The sequence below is a fragment of the Sus scrofa genome, chromosome 3 (assembly GCF_054392235.1).
Source record: "Sus scrofa isolate SSC_HxYL_T2T_F1_AM1 chromosome 3, Sscrofa_HxYL_maternal_Yorkshire_Landrace_v2.0, whole genome shotgun sequence".
NCBI classification, from domain to species: Eukaryota; Metazoa; Chordata; class Mammalia; order Artiodactyla; family Suidae; genus Sus; species Sus scrofa.
The window spans coordinates 45,895,169-45,911,385 of record NC_139385.1 but is presented as its reverse complement, the minus strand read 5'-3'; the positions used below and the strand labels follow the sequence as shown (position 1 = coordinate 45,911,385).

The 16,217-nt window shown below is 50.2% G+C and overlaps 1 protein-coding gene across 5 annotated transcripts in view; it reads left to right on the top strand.

Annotated features, from left to right (window-relative positions):
• Nucleotides 1–16,217, top strand: part of PDPK1 (3-phosphoinositide dependent protein kinase 1) — an 85,620-nt gene that overhangs the window by 23,854 nt on the left and 45,549 nt on the right. For 4 of the 5 annotated variants that reach the window (XM_085018051.1, XM_085018050.1, XM_021086751.2 and 1 more), the window contains one exon: nt 13,425–13,691. In XM_085018051.1, coding sequence (XP_084874177.1) covers nt 13,482–13,691 — 210 coding nt within the window. In that variant the 5' untranslated portion in view covers nt 13,425–13,481. Of the gene's footprint in view, nt 1–12,893; nt 12,914–13,312; nt 13,692–16,217 lie in introns of those variants that run through there. The other variant, XM_085018052.1, reaches the window with a different exon arrangement.

Below are 16,217 nucleotides of genomic sequence, written 5' to 3'. Positions count from 1 at the left end.
GGGGTACTTGGATTTGGGGGGGCCCCCAGATGTGTGTAGGAAAGGCCAGCAGTTGTGATTGTGGTGACACGGGGCCTGCAGGACTGGGCAGAGAGCCATGTTCTTGAGAACGTGTGACCAGCTCCACTTTATTAGGACAAGGATGGGGGACACGTATTCCTAGGGTATTGTTGCTTTAAATTTTTTCAGAGATTTAAATTTCAGAAGCTGTTCAGTAACCACAAGTATTTACTTACCAGCATTTTGGGACACTCCGTGGGTGGCAAGCTGATTGGGCTCTGCTGGGAGAGAGTGACTCACTCGAAGGCCTTGGGTTGCCTGGGCACTCAGGGTGCTTGCCTCGGCAGGGCCAAGGGGTGGAAGGAGCTCCTTGGGAGCCTGTCTGCCCCCTGCCCCAGGGCCACCAGGCACTGAGTGTCCTCCAGATCACTTCCACCCTCTCCGAGTGCTGATCAGGCAGCTTAATGACCACATCAAATTGTTGAAAAAAAAATTAGTCCTTTAGATTAAGTGCTATAATACAAATAAACTTTTGGTATTTATACACTGGAAGAGGGCTTTTTCTCTTAGGCTGTTCATTTTACAATTGATGCTTTAAAAATGCTTTAAAGGGGGAGTTCCCGTCGTGTCATAGAGGAAACGAATCCGACTAGGAACCATGAGGTTGCAGGTTCCATCCCTGGCCTTGCTCAGTGGGTTAAGAATCTGGCGTTGGTGTGAGCTGTGGTGTAGGTCGCAGACGTGGCTCGGATCCTGCACTGCTGTGTCATCCTGCCCATAACGCTGGAGCGGAGAGGATGCTGAGGGACCCTTGCAGAGCAGCAGTGGTCTGGTGGCCAGCATCTTCCAGCCCATGTCTGATGTCTGATGTGGGACAGTACAGCTCTGGTTCAGGAGGCACCTCGACTCTTTTGGAAGCCCGATTTCTCAGGCTCCCACCCTTGGGGTTTGAGGTGCCCGGAGGGTGCTGGAAGTGACCCTAGGTGGAGTATTCTGGGACCCTGAGGTCCTGCCTGGCATCCAGAGGTTCTGTTGAGAAGTAGCCCCTCCTGAGGGCCAAGCTGGACTATTGTGAGTTGAGAGCTGCTCCTGCCTCCAGGCCTGGCACTGCCCAGTCCTCTCCTGGGAAGGCTTTCCCAAGTTTTTACGGCTTTCCCCACCTCCTCGGTTGTCACCTTCTCAGCAGGGCCTCTCTGAGATGTTTTAAGTGGGCACCGCCCCATCCACATGCTCCTGTCTTCCTTTGCTCTCGCATTTTTCTCACAGTAATTTGTCACCATTTGACACACTGAATTTTACCTGGTTTTTGTCTTTGGGGTCTCTCGGCCCCCACTAAGATGTGGGCTTCTCCAGGGCATGGGCTCAGTTTTGTTCTTTGCTGTATCTCCAGTGCTAAGAAAGTGTGTGGCACATTGTAGGTGCTCAGTGAGTACTTACTGATGGAGTGGGTAAAGCAGTATGGTCCTGAGGGCCCTGCCTTTACCTTGAATCCCTGAAGCTGCTGTGACGTGCTCGTGGCTCTGCCATGTCTCCTAAAGCATGTGGTGGAAAAGCAGCTCTGTGTGTGTGTCTGTGTGTTACCTCATCTGTTAGTGCCGGTTCAGAAATCCAGAGTTCTTTGTACAGTGTACTTGGATGTTGATTTCAGAATGACTGATTTTGCTTTCTGACTCATACAGACTGCCGAAGCTGAATTTCGAATCTGAAACGTTAGGGGAAAGTGAAACTTTAAAATGCGGGGTGCCTGATTCGCTATGATTACCTTTCACTTTCTGTGACTCTTTCCCTCCCTCTCTCCCTCCCTCCATCGAAGGGCATCCGAGCCGCCAGCACCCTCCCTTGGACTTGCTGCCGCCTCCTGACCACCCAGCCCCTCCTGGGACCACTGGCTCCGGCCCGCTGCAGTCTGGGGTCTGCCCTGTACCGCAGCACTCATCCGTCTCTGCCCGCGCTACCCCACAGCCTTTTTCCTTTCCTTTCCTTTCCATTCCTTTCCTTTCCTTTCCTTTCCTTTCCTTTCCTTTCCTTTCCTTTCCTTTCCTTTCCGCAGCATGTGAAAGTTCCCAGGCTCGGGGTCGAATTGGCCTACACTGCAGCCACAGCAACACCAGATCCAAACTGCATCTGTGACCTACACCACAGCTCACAGCAACACCGATCCTTAACCCACTGAGTGGGGCCAGGGTCCGTCCTCATGGATACTAGTTGGATTCATTACCACTGAGCCACGATGGGAACGCCTCCCTCACAGCTTTAATCAGGCAGTTCTGTAAGTGATGTTGGACCTGTCACCCCATTAGGATGTAGGGACCATGTCTGCCTTACACCCAAGTCCCCGCACCTGCACTAGCACAGTGGCCATGTTTGCTGAGTAACTGGGTTAATAATGTAGTTAATTGACCTCCTTTAAGAAACATTTATGCGGAGTTCCCGTCGTGGCGCAGTGGTTAACAAATCCAACTAGGAACCATGAGGTTGTGGGTTTGATCCCTGGCCTTGCTCAGTGGGTTGAGGATCCCGCGTTGCTGTGAGCTGTGGTGTAGGTCGCAGATGTGGCTCGGATCCTGCGTGGCTGTGGCTGTGGCGTAGGCCAGTGGCTGCAGCTCCGATTTGACCCCTAGCCTGGTAACTTCATGTGCCACGGGAGCAGCCCTGGAAAAGACAAAAAAACAAAAAAAACCAAAAAAAACACTGATACCAAAATGAGTCCACGTACTTCTATGAAATAACAGAAAAGCGTGGCTTTGGAGACTGGGATGTGACTTTACAGAGGTCACTCCACCTCTGAGTTGTCTGTGTGGGGTGAATGAAAGGACTCAGAACTCCCCCTGACCCCCCAGGACTCTGTGCCCTGAGTTGCAGGATGTGCTGTAAGCTGTGGCAAACAGCAGAAACGTGCCTGCAGTGCGGGCGGTTGAGGTTCCTGGGGAGCCGTAAGGTGCAGGGATGGCGGTGGGACTCCGGGTGAGGCCAGCAGCCGTGTGTGTGTGTGTGTGTGAGTGAGTGTGTGACACACGCAGCCTCCCTGCCCCGTCTCAGCCTGGCCCCAGGGTCAGCTTCCCACCCTCCACGTCTCAGAGCTCGCCCACTTTCCCTCCTCTGGCTGTGCCAAGCCGTCTACTTCCGTGCCCGCCGGACTGAAGCAGGCACGGTTTAGCTCAGGCTCCAGAACGTCTGCTCTGGTCCGGAGCATGCTGACATGTCTCAGCCAGCTACAGCAAGAAGGACGACTCCCTAGTTTATGTCGATTTATCCTGAAGCAGCTTGTCCTTTAAAGGAGAGGCTTATCAGCACCGGCCTGCAGCCCTCTCTTTGGGGTTGTGGGCACTTGCCAGGCATCTTGTAAAGGTCAGAGTGCCTTCAGGAACATTTAGTGTTTACAGGTGGGAAATCCTGGGCTCAGACCTTTACCCTGTGACTGGCTCTGCGAAGTATACAGGTGGCCTGAGCATCTTCCGTGGCGCCACCGTGGGCGATGGCAGGGGGGATATGAACCGTGCTCCATCTCCTCCCTTGGCAGCGCCGGGCTCGGGGTCATGGATCTGGGGTCAGGTCCAGCTCTGTGGAGACAGCCTGCTGGTTTTCAGCGGGCCTCGTGGTGGAGTTCCAGGTGTCCATTGCCGAGCTCGGAAGTGGGCAGAGGTGTGCAGAGGGCCGTCCCCTGTTTGGTGCCTGTGTGTAGGGTCAGCCCAGTCGCGGTCAAGAACAAAGCCCTGTTTTCTGAGAGGCAGTGTCCTCCTTTGAGGACCTGTTCGAAGGTCTTTTTTGTTCGAACCATTGAAACTGCCTTGATGAAAAGGAAAGAAAGCGCTCAGAAACGTGCTTGTAGAAATCACTTTTATTGGATTTACCTGTCGTCGTCTTTGGGGCCACTCTTCATGGGCCGGACACTTGTTCAGTTAACTGCATTCAGGAAGTTTGAGCTGAGGACAGCTCTCCCCGGGAAATGGTCCTAAAGCCAGTGTAAGCATCCTCGCGTATCAGGCCTTCCCAGGGTGTCTGTGTCAGGGTCACCCGTCTCTGGAGTCGCCACTTTGATGGCTCTTGGCACACGGACGTCTTCAGCACCGCCCTGCTTCCTGTGGATGCGGACAGCTGCTGCCTGCAGTGCCTGCCTCCTCGGCCATCACAGCTGGTCCCCACTGCCCTTGGAAATCACTTACGGCGCGTCCCCTCCTAGAGCTGAGCTTCTGTCCTCTGTGAAGAGGAGTGGGCTGTCCCTCGCCTCCCAGAAACCTCCGTGTGACAGATAGGTTGGTGCCTTTGCTGGAACTGTCAGTGGGTCCAGAAGCAAGTCTATGTGCAGTTACGTTTTTCCAGATCCATGGATCGTCTTGCTATAGTTCGTTATTTAAAAATGTCATGTTTGAGATTTTACTCATTAGTTCACTTGTAAGTTTTGAATTAAAAGCAGCATTTGCCACTGGAGTTCCGTCTGTGGTGCAGTGGGATTGCAGGCTTGATCCCTGGCCCAGCGCAGTGGGTTAAACGATCTCGTGTTGCTGCATCTGCAGTGGAGTCCACTCTCCTTGGCCTGGGAAGCCCACATACCTTGGGGTGGCCGGCGGGCGGGGCGGGGGGCGGGGAATGACAACATTTGCCACTGTCCTGAGCACCTTTTCCATCGCTTCCTTGAACCTTGCTTGGCAGGTGGCTGGGCACAGAGGTGAGCTCAGATGAGGCCTGTAAACCGGCCCACACCCGATGTGATTTACATACGTGCTGGGACAGGTACGGCGGGAGTGGGGCATCACAGAGACAGAGCCCATTGGGCCGTGATGGGCTTGTGACCAGGCCGGTTTGCTCCAGTGCCTGGGACCACGCCGTGTGAAGTGCTGGCTCTTCCTGCCTCCTGTCTCTCATGTGTGTTCCTTTAGGTCGCAGTCCTACCACTTCACAGGCCTGAGGCTGCAGGTCTGCCCGCGGGATGATCCTGGAGGCACAAGCGGCGACAACCCTTTGGTGTGTCCGGGAACCCTGTGTGCTCCCTCTGTCATAGCGCAGCGGGCCTGCCTGGTATCGACAGTCCAGGCCTATCTGGCTTCTTTTTTGGCTGTGCCCTCAGGACACAGAAGTTCCCTGGCCAGAGATTGAACCCATGCCATAGCAGCCAACAGAACCACAGCAGTGACAATGCCGGATCCTTAACTTGCTGAGCCTCCAAGGAACTCCCCTTAGCTCGGTTCTTTTTTTTTTGGTGGGTGTTTGTTTGTTTGTTTGTTTTTTATTTTTTAGGGCCACACCCATGGCATATGGAGGTTCCTCAGCCACAGCCACAGCAACTTGGGATCTGAGCCGCGTCTGCGACTTACGCCATAGCTCACAGCAACGCCAGATCCCTGACCCACTGAGTGAGGCCAGGGATGGAACCTGCATCCTCGTGGGTACCAGTCGGGTTCGTTAACTGCTGAGCCACAACGGGAACTCCCTTATCTCAGTTCTTGATGGACCTTAGCCTGTGACTGTGTCCTTATCACTTACCACTGTCCTCAAGGGGATGGAAATTCCTGCTCATTCCTGAGGGAAGTTACTGAATTTGAGTCTAATTCTGTTGAGATTGTATGCTTTGTTTATAGGGACACATCATTAGGGTACTGACTGACTGAACCCCAGAGCTTAGTCCAACCCTTGGTGCCTCGCGTGAGATGGAGTGTCTATGAAATGCCTCGGGCGCACTTGACTTATTGCCCAGCCGTAGAGCTTCGAGCAAACAAGCAGTTTTCAGTTTAAAAAGGGTGCTCCGGAGGCTCCCATTCCAGCTAGAGAGCCTGTACTGCCGGTCACATTTAAAAACAGATTCTCTTAGATATTTTTTCCAAAGCCAGTTAGTCATATTCTCCTAGTATTTCCTTTATACTGTACTTTTGATTAATTCCTTCCTATTTGTGTGCCTTGCCTGAAGTGATAATGATCTTGGCAGACCCATAAGTACAAGAAGCCTGCCTCCCCCAAGCTGTGCAGCCCTGCACTCGGTGGTGGCTCCTTGGTTGGGAGCTGGCATGCAGTGTGGCTTCTGGAGTAACCCTTCCCTGAGCTGGCCTGCCATGTGGAGCCGAGGTGTATGCAGAATTTTGGGGGACTGTCCCAGATCCTGTCTGTTCTTTAATTCCTACTTTATTTTGGCCACACCCTCGGCATGTGCAAGTTTCTGGGCCAGGAATCAAAGCCAAGCCACAGTTGTGACCTGTGCCCCAGCTGCAGCAACACCGAATCCTTAACCCGCTGCGCCGCAGGAGAACTTTCTCCTGTCTCTTCTTGCCATCTGCTGCCTCACTTCTCCACCTTCCTGCTCATCATGTTTGGGTCACAGGATGTTCTGTCTAGATCTGTTTTTCACTTGTTTGGTGCATCTCAAGATGAGCATCTCTGACTCTGTCAGCTTTTCTCTTGTGCCTGTAGACCACTGGTTACTGTGTGCTCGTCTGTACCAACAGTCTTGCCTCTTTTCTCAGTGCACTTTCTATACGACGCTGGCTTCTTTGTGGTTCTCTGCTTCCCTTCCATATTTTAATGGAGAGAGAAGCTCTACGTCTGTCTTATGAACAAATGTATGTGCAGTATAAGATATAAATTTATCAAACGAAGAGTTCAGGAGTGTCTGTCATGGCTCAGTGGTTAACGAGCCTGACCAGCATCCATGAAGCTGGGGGTTCGATCCCTGGCCTTGCTCAGTGGCTTAAGGATGGGGTTGCCGTGAGCTCTGGTGTAGGTCGAAGAAGTGGCTTGGATCCCACGTTGCTGTGGCTGTGGTGTAGGCCGGTAGCTCTAATTTGACCCCTAGTCTGGGAATCTCCATATGCTGTGATTGCGGCCCTAAAAGGACAAAAGACAAAAATTAAATAAATAAATAAAATTAAGAGTTCACTTGTCTTTAATCTGCTTTTGTGTTACCATATTAATATACTTTTTTTTTTTTTTTTATCACTTGTGTGTGTTGTTGCAGACTCGTGATTTTTTCTCAGTTTCAGCTTATTCTAATTGCTGTACTTAAGTTTCACAGGCCAGCTTCACTGCCTTTTACTTCTGGCACAGACAGTCGTGATGGCCTCTGTCAAAAGCGTAGCAAGGAGAGTTCCCCTTGTGGCTCAGCATTAATGAAGCCGACTAGGATCCATGAGGGTTCCATCTCTGTCTTGGCTCAGTGGGTTAAGGATCCGGTGTTGTGAGGTGTGGTGTAGGCCGCCAGTGTGGCTCAGATCCTGTATTGCTGTGGCTATGGTGTAGGCCAGCAGCTATGGGTCTGATTCGACCCCTAGCCTGGGAACCTCCATATGCTTTGGTGGGTTCAGCCCTAAAAAGACACACAGAAGGTATAGCAAGGGAGTTCCCCTTGTGGCACAGTGGAAACAAATCCGACTGGGAACCATGAGGTTGCGAGTTTGATCCCTGGCCTCACCCAGTGGGTTAGGGAGCTGGCGTTGCTGTGAGCCATGATGTAGGTTGCAGACACGGCTAGATCTGATGTGGCTGTGGCTGTGGTATAGGCCGGCAGCTGTAGCTCCATTTCAACCCCTAACCTGGGAACCTCCTTATGCCAAGGGTGTGGCCCTAAAAAGCAAAAACAAAAAGTGTAGCCAGGAAATTCAGGCCCACGTCTTTTTCCCGTTCCAAGATGTGGAATCAGGTGCTCTCCTCGGCTCTTTTAATGGCGAGTAGTATTAGAAGCAGATCTGGAAGTTCCCATTGTGGCTCAGTGGATAAGAACCTGACTAGTATCCATGAGGATGACGATTCAATCCCTGACCTTGGCTCAGTGGTGACGGATCTGGCATTGCTGCAAGCTGTGGTGTAGGTTGCAGATGTGGCTCGTATCCTATGTTGCTGTGGCTGTGACATAGGCCTGCAGCTGCAGCTCCGATTTGATAAAATGGGAACTTCATATGCCAGCCACACTTGTGGGTACAGCCCTAAAAAGAAAAAAAGAAAAAGAAAAAAAGAGACATCTGGGTGCTTCAAGTTCCTTTCATGTTAGTCTACAACGTCTGGTGATGAATAGGCTCATGATGTCACTGTGGAAACACTCGAGGCTCAGATTAGAAAAGAGGTCTTTTTTTTTTTTTTTGTTATGGGCACAACTTTTATGTGTTTCTGGTTTAACTTGGATAGTATCTGAAGGGCCTTTCTTTCTTTCTTTCTTTTTTTTTTTTTTGCTTTTTAGGGCCACACCCGAGGCATATGGAGGTTCCCAGGCTAGGGGTCCAGTTGGAGCTACAGCTGCTGGCCTACACCACAGCCACAGCAACGCCAGATCCAAGCTGCTTCTGCAGTCTAGACCACAGCTCACGGCAACGCCAGATCCTTAACCCACTGAGTGAGGCCAGGGGTTGAACCTGCATCCTCATGAATCAAGTCAGGTTTGTTAACTGCTGAGCCACCATGGCAACGCCTAAAGACCCTTTCTTAATGCCCATCTGAAATATTTTTTGGCATGTCCGAGGCATGTGGAAGTTTCTGGGCCGTGGATCAAACCCGAGCCACAGCAGTGGACAAGACTAGAAACCTAACCCCCTGAGCCATGAGGCAACTCCTAAATTTTTAACTGTATTTCTGCCTGCCTCTCTTTGGTACTTTCATGTATCTCACTGACAACTATTTTATCATCACTTTGTTGACAAATTACCAAATCGCTCTCCGAGAACATTTTAACAGCAACACAGGTTTATGGTGCCAGCCGCAGTTGTATGGGTATACTTGTTTGATCATAGTTTGGCCAGCATTTGGTGTCTCTGCATATTGTAAACATAATTAATATTTTTACCTATTCATCCCCAGCCTTCCCACATCTTTCAAATGTGCAGCTGTATCTGATGCTTTAACTTGGCTTTGAATACTACAAACGTTAACATCTCTTAGTTACCTGAGTTTGTTTTTTTTTTTTTTTTTAGGGCTGCGTACGGAAGTTCCCAGGCTAAGGGTCAAACCAGAGCTGTAGCTGCCAGCCTACACCACAGCAACGTTGGATCTGAACCTTGTCTGTGACCTACACCACAGCTCACGGCAACACAGGATCCTTAACCCACTGAGCAAGGCCAGGGCTCGAATCCTCATCTTCATGGATACTGGTCAGATTGTTACGGCTGAGCCATGGTGGGAACTCCCTACTTCACTTTTTTTGGTACCTATCCTTTGTCCTTTTTTTTTTTTTTTGGGGGGGTCTTTTTGCCATTTCTTGGGCCGCTCCCACAGCATATGGAGGTTCCCAGGCTAGGGGTCGAATCGGAGCTGTAGCCGCCGGCCTACGCCAGAGCCACAGCAACGCAGGATCCGAGCCGCGTCTGCAGCCTACACCACAGCTCATGGTAATGCCGGATCATTAACCCACTGAGCAAGGGCAGGGATCGAACCCGCAACCTCATGGTTCCTAGTCGGATTCATTAACCACTGCGCCACGACGGGAACGCCTCCATTTTTTTTTTTGTTAAAAAAAAGTCTTAATTTATTTTTTTGAATGAGATTTTATATATAAATTAATGGAGGAGTTCCCGTCGTGGCACAGTGGTTAGCGAATCCAACTAGGAACCATGAGGTTGCGGGTTCGGTCCCTGCCCTTGCTCAGTGGGTTAACGATCCGGCATTACCATGAGCTGTGGTGTAGATTGCAGACGCGGCTCGGATCCCGCGTTGCTGTGGCTCTGGTGTAGGCCAGTGGCTACAGCTCCGATTCAACCCCTAGCCTGGGAACCTCCATATGCAGCGGGAGTGGTCCAAGAAATAGCAAAAAAAAAAAAAAAAAAAATTAATGGAGTCATGTGATACAGCTATTTTTATACCATCTCACTGAGATGTCATTCATATACCACGCAAATCATCTAAGTAAAGCGTGCGATTCAGGAGTTTGCGTGGTTTTTAGTGTATTCACAAGGTTATGCATCCCCACCATCCAATCCAGGGCGTCCTCATCATTCCAAAAAGAAACCCCAACCCATTAGCCGTCGCCTCCCTCATTCTCTCCCTCCAGCCTCTGACAACCACGCATCCCTCTTTCTCTATGGATTTGCCCATTCTGGGCATTTCATATAAGTGGAATCATACACTATGTGGCTTTTGTTTCCATGTTTGTCTGTTTTGTAAAATGTGTCAGTACTTCCTTTTTATGGCTGAGTATTCAGTTTCACAGCGAGACCGCGCTTCGTTTATTTATCCACTGATGGTCATTTGCGTTGTTTCCACCTTTTGGCTGCTGTGAACAGTGCCATTGGGAACGTTCTTCTACAAGATTTGTGGGGACGCATGTTTTCAGTTCTCTTGGGGATGTGTCTAGGAGTGAAATTTTGCTGTGTTGCATGGAAGCTGTTTCCTTTTGAGGAACTATCATGTTTTCCAAAGGGGTTGCACTGCTTGGCATTCCTCCTGCCAGCAGTGCAGAGGGTTCCAGTTCCTCTACGGCTCCATCAGTACGTATCTGTATTTCTAATTTTAGCCATCCTAGCGTGTGTGAAATAGAACCTTCCTGTAGCTTTGATTTGCATTTCCATGGTAACCATTGATGTTGAACATTTTTTTATGTGCTTACTGGCCATTTGCAAGTCTTTTTTGGAGAAATGTTTATTCAGATCTGTTGCCCGTTTCTTAATTGTTGTTTTTTCTAGATTGAGCTGTAAGAATGTTTGATGTAGTCTTGATCCAGCGCCTTATCCGATACATGATTGGCAGATATTCTCTCCCCTTCTTTGGGTTGTCCTTTCACTTTCCTGGTGTTGTCTTTGAAGCATGAAAGTTTAAATTTGATGAAGTCCCTTTGGTCTGTTGTTGTTGTTCCCGTGCTTTTGGTTTCATGTCAAGAAACCATTGGCCGGAGTTCCTGTCGTGGCGCAGTGGTTAATGAATCCGACTAGGAACCATGAGGTTTCGGGTTCCATCCCTGGCCTTGCTCAGTGGGTTAAGGATCCGGTGTTGCCGTGAGCTGTGGTGTAGGTTGCAGACGCGGCTCGGATCCCACGTTGCTGTGGCCCTGGTGTAGGCCAGTGGCTACAGCTCCGATTCAACCCCTAGCCTGGGAACCTCCATATGCCGTGGGAGCGGCCCGAGAAATGGCAAAAAAAAAAGACAAAAAAAAAAAAAAAAAGAAAGAAACCATTGGCCAAGAGCATAAAAATTTACTATGTTTTCTTCCAAGGTTTTTTTTGTTTTTTTGTTTTTCCCCCCGTTTGTTTGCTTTGTCTTTTTAGGGCCACACACAACATATGGAGGTTCCCAGGCTAGGGGTCCAATTGGAGCTGCAGCTGCCGGCCTACACCCCAGCTCACAGCAACGCTGGATCCTTAACCCACTCAGTGAGGCCAGGGATCAAACCCACGTCCTCATGGATTCTAGTCGGGTTTGTTAACTGCTGCGCCATGATGGGAACTCATCTTCTAATGGTTTTATAGTTTTAGTCCTTACTTGTAGAGCTCTTTGCTCCATTGGAGTTAAATTTTGATGCCGGAAAGGCATCCGCCTTCATTCTTCTGCATGTAGACATCCAGTTGTCCCAGCACCAATTTAAAAAAAATTTTTTTAAGGGCCCCAAGTTCAGCCTATGGTAGTTCCCAGGCTAGGGGTTAAATCGGAGCTGGAGCTGCCAGCCGACACCACAGCCACAGCAACACCAGATCTAAGCTGCGTCTGCGACCTACCCCACAGCTCACGGCAACGCTGGATCCTTAACCCACCGAGCGAGGCCAGGGATCTAACCTGCATCCTCATGGATACTAGTCAGGTTCTTAACCCACTGAGCCTCAATGGGAGCTCTAGCATTTGTTGAAAAGACCACCTTTTGACATTGAAGGGCCTTGGCACCCTTGTCAAAAGTAAATTGGCCATGGACATACGTGTTTGTTTCTGGACTCTGCTCCATTCATCCATGTGTCTGTCCTGATACCAGTACCACTCTGGGTTTTTTCTCGGCTGTGCCTGCGGCATGTGGAAGTACTGGGCCACAGATGGAGCTGGAGCCACAGCAGTGGCAATGCCAGATCCTTAGTAATGCGCTGAGTCACCAGGGAACTCTGGCGCCTTTTTTTTTTTTTTTTTTTTGGTCTTTTGTCCTTTTTAGGGCCGCAGCTGAGGCATATGGAGGTTCCCATGCTAGGGGTCCAATCAGAGCTGTTGCTGCTGGCCGACACCACGACACAGCAACACCAGATCTAAGCCACGTCTGCGACCTACCCCACAGCTCATGGCAATGCTGGATCCTTAATCCACTGAGCAAGGCCAGGGATTGAACCCGCAACCTCATGGTTCCTAGTCGGGTTTGTTTCCGCTGCGCCACGATGGGAACTCCAACACTGTCTTGATCACTGTAGCTTTGTGATAAATTTGGAAATCAAGTAGTGAGAGTTCTTCAGTTTGCTTCTTTTTTGAGATTTTTTTGGCTCTTCTGGGTTCCTTGAGTTTCCATGTGAATTTTAGGATCATTTTGTCCATTTCTGCAAGGAAGCCAGCTTCTTTTAATAGGGGTTGCATTGAAAATTTTTTAAAATTAGTTAGATTTTTGAATTTGTTTAAATAACTAAAAAACATGTAATTAAAAAAGTTGATTTTGGGAGTTCTTGTCGTGGCTCAGTTGTTAATGAATCTTAGTATCCATGAGGTTGCCGGTTTGATCCCTGGCCTGGGTCAAGGATCTGGCGTTGCTGTGGCTGTGGCATAGGCCAACAGCTACAGCTCTGATTCGACCCCTAACCTGGGAACCTCCATATGTCGTGGTTGTGGCCCTAAAAAGACAAAAGACCAAAAAAACAAAGAACCTGATTTGGAGGTAACCTTAGTGTGTAGTGAGCAGTTTGGCTCTAAATGAGTTGTTTTTCACATTGTTAAGCAGTTATCCACTACTGTCCTTTTTGAGCAACTTTTTTTTTTTTCTTTATCAACTATTAACTTTTGTGTGTAGCCGACAGATTTTGGACGCTCCTTCCCATGTGGTTAGACTTCTGTGTTCCAGGACCTCTAGGTTAAGCTTCCGTCTAGTTGTGGATCGGTCTTAAGCCACTCGGCTCAAACCCTGAGTACCTTCTGTGTGTCCTACCTGTATCTGGTGTGGGGGAGGGAGCGGGGTGAGGGGTTCTGCAGTGGGAGACCCCGAGGTCACCATGTTTGGACCAGCTTTCTCTGTGGACAGGGCTTGGTCCCAGAGGATGTCTAGGCCAGGCCGTGAGATGGGAAGGCCAGCTGGCCGTGGCCGGGCTGGGAGTCGTGTTGGAGGTGGAGGACGGGGGCGAGGGCAGATGGGTGCAGCGGGGCAGGGTCCATGGGCGCCCAGGACCCGGCAGGTGGGAGCTGAGCAGGGCAGGGACTTGGAGAGGAGGGCAGCCGCCCCGACTGCGCGGCGGAGTGGCGACGGCCTGCCCAGTATCGGCGGTGTGTCCTCGGCGCCAGTGCTTTGTTCACGAAGTTTAGCGCGAGTGAGCCACGCGCCGTCTCCCTCTCCTTCTCTGTGTCCCCAGTATGACGCCGCTCCGGTTCAGTCCAGCGTGGTGTTGTGTTCCTGCCCGTCCCCATCAATGGTGAGGACCCAGACGGAGTCCAGCGCGGCCCCTGGCGTTCCCAGCGGTGGTAGCAGGCAGGGTCCCACCATGGACAGCACCGCGGCCGAAGCCCGGCCAAACACACGCTCGCTGCAGCACGCCGCACAGCCGCCGCCGCAGCCTCGGAAGAAACGGCCGGAAGACTTTAAATTTGGGAAGATCCTTGGCGAAGGCTCTTTTTCAACAGTGAGTACCTGCTGCTGCTGTTGGTTGAATGAGGGGGTTTTCCTTGGGAACACGGGCCTTTCTCCAGACGCAGAGCTGGGAGACTCGGTTCGGTGGTGGTCTTCCCCAGACGAGGGGCTCAGGCGCCTCAGGGTTCCTCTCCCGTTGTGAAGGTGGCTTGGGGTTGGCTGTTACCAGGCAGATCACGTGCTTAAAATATCTACGCCGTAGTTTTGTAGGTGAAAGCTTTAAAAGGCATTATTTCTTTCTTTCTTTTTTTTTCTTTCTTCTCCTTTTTTTTTTTTTTTGGTCTTTTTGCCTTTTCTAGGGCCACTTCCCAAGGCATATGGAGGTTCCCAGGCTTGGGGTCCAATCAGAGCTGTAGCCACCAGCCTACACCACAGCCACAGCAACCCGGGATCTGAGCCTCACCTGTGAGCTACACCACAGCTCATGGCAACGCCGGATCCTTAACCTGCTGAGCGAGGCCAGGGATCAAACCCACAACCTCATGGTTCCTAGTCGGATTCGTTAACCACTGAGCCATGATGGGAACTCCTAAAAGGCATTTCTTGATCTTTCTTCTTTCATTTTTTGGCCTCCCCACAGCATGTGGAGTTCCTGGGCCAGGGATCAGATCTAAGCTGCAGTTTTGACCGGTGTTGCAGCTTTGGCAGCCCTGGATCCTTTAACCCAATGTGCCAGGGTCCGGGATCGAACCTGTGTATTGGTGCTGCAGAGCTGCCATTGATCTTATTGCATCACAGTGGGAACTCCTTATTTAGTCAATCTGTCTGTCTGTCTATCTATCAATCTATCTTTTTACGACCACACCCAAGGCATGTGGAAGGGGGTCATGCTAGGGGTCTAATCAGAGCTACTGCTGCCGGCCTACACCGCAGCCAAAGTAATGTCGGATCTGAGCCGTGTCTGTGACCTACACTGCAGCTCACAGCAACACCAGATCCTTAAACCACTGAGCAAGGCCAAGAATCAAACCTGCAGCCTCATGGATATTAGTTGGGTTCGTTACTGCTGTGCCACAACAGGAACTCCCTATTTTTAATTTTTTAAAAAAGCAGTTAAATTTTGTTGTAACCAGGCGCCAGCAAGTTATATTTCATGTCCTCATGACCCCTTAGCAGACCCTGGGAAGGTTTTTTGTTACTGAGATTGCAGGTTAGTATTGGTGTCAGTATCTCTTCATAGTTTGGGGGGAACATTTAACAATCTTTATTATTTCTCAGTTGTTTTTATTTTTATTTATTTATTTATTTTCAGTAAGCAAGCAAAGTTTTTATTAAAGGAAAGCAGATAGCTCCCAGGGTTACTGGGAGAGGGGAGAAGAGCCCCCTGTCTCTATTGTCCTGTAGGGATTTTTATTCCTTAAAGTTGGGGGTGGGTGCCAATGTGAGGTCCAGCGAGATGTGGTCTCCCGTTGGCCTTATTCAGTTACCGGTATCAGTCCTTATCCAGTAGGGTCCTGGAGGGGGAAGTGTCCTCTAAGTCTCATAGTTTCTTTGTCCTTTTCGTCCCGTAAACTGAGTCACAGGGGATTAGAGTTAACATCCATCTGGGTGTCTCAGTTATTTTTAAAAAAGCATATAAAACAGACATTTTCCAGAGTCGTAGCCCAAGACCTGCCCACCTCCAGATTTTTGTGTTCTTCGTTTCATGAACAGGAATATCATCAGCACTCTTGAATCACACTCAGGTAGCTCTCTGTTATCTGAGAGAGTTCTGCCTGTCTTGTGGTATTTTTCCTTCTCAAGCAAAGAGATGCATGTTCAAAGCCGCCCTCTGCTGAGTTGGAGGCCCCATGTGGCTGTGGCCAGGCCAGGGGCTTGCTGCAGGCTCAGGAAGGCCTGAGCACCCGTCTCCCAGGAGGGCACAGTCATAGTCTGTGCCTTTCTTTCTTTCGTTATTTATTTCTTTTTGTCTTTCTTTTTTAGGGCCACACCCATGGCTTGTGGAGGTTCCCAGGCTAGGAGTCCAATCAGAGCTATAGCCGCCGGCCTGCACCACAGCCACAGCAATGTGGGATCCAAGTTGCATCTGTGGCCTACACCACAGCTCATGGCAACGCTGGACCCTTAACCCACTGAGAGGCCAGGGATTGAGCCTGCATCCTCTAGGATACTATTTGGGTTCTCTAACCGCTGAGCCACGATGGGAACTCTAGTAGTCCGTGCCTTTGGAAGGGACAGATCTGCTTCTGTCGTCTCTGAGCTGAGCCCAGGGTGTGCTGCAGCTCCTCACGCCGGCAGGGCTCCAGAGTAATGAGTCTTTCTTGCCTGGACTTTGTCAGGAAACCGCGTGTGAAATTTGTTTCCTTTTCTTTTTTCCATTTAGGAAGTATGTCAAAATACAAATAAGAAATGCCATGTTATAGCTCACTCATGTTCCCAGCATCATCTTAATGAATGTTAAGTTTTGCTCCTTTCAGTTTTGTTTTTTTTTTTCCTTTTTAGGGCTGCACTCTGGCATTTGGAGGGTCCCAGACTAGGGGTCACATTGGAGCTACAGCTGCTGGCCTACACCACAGCC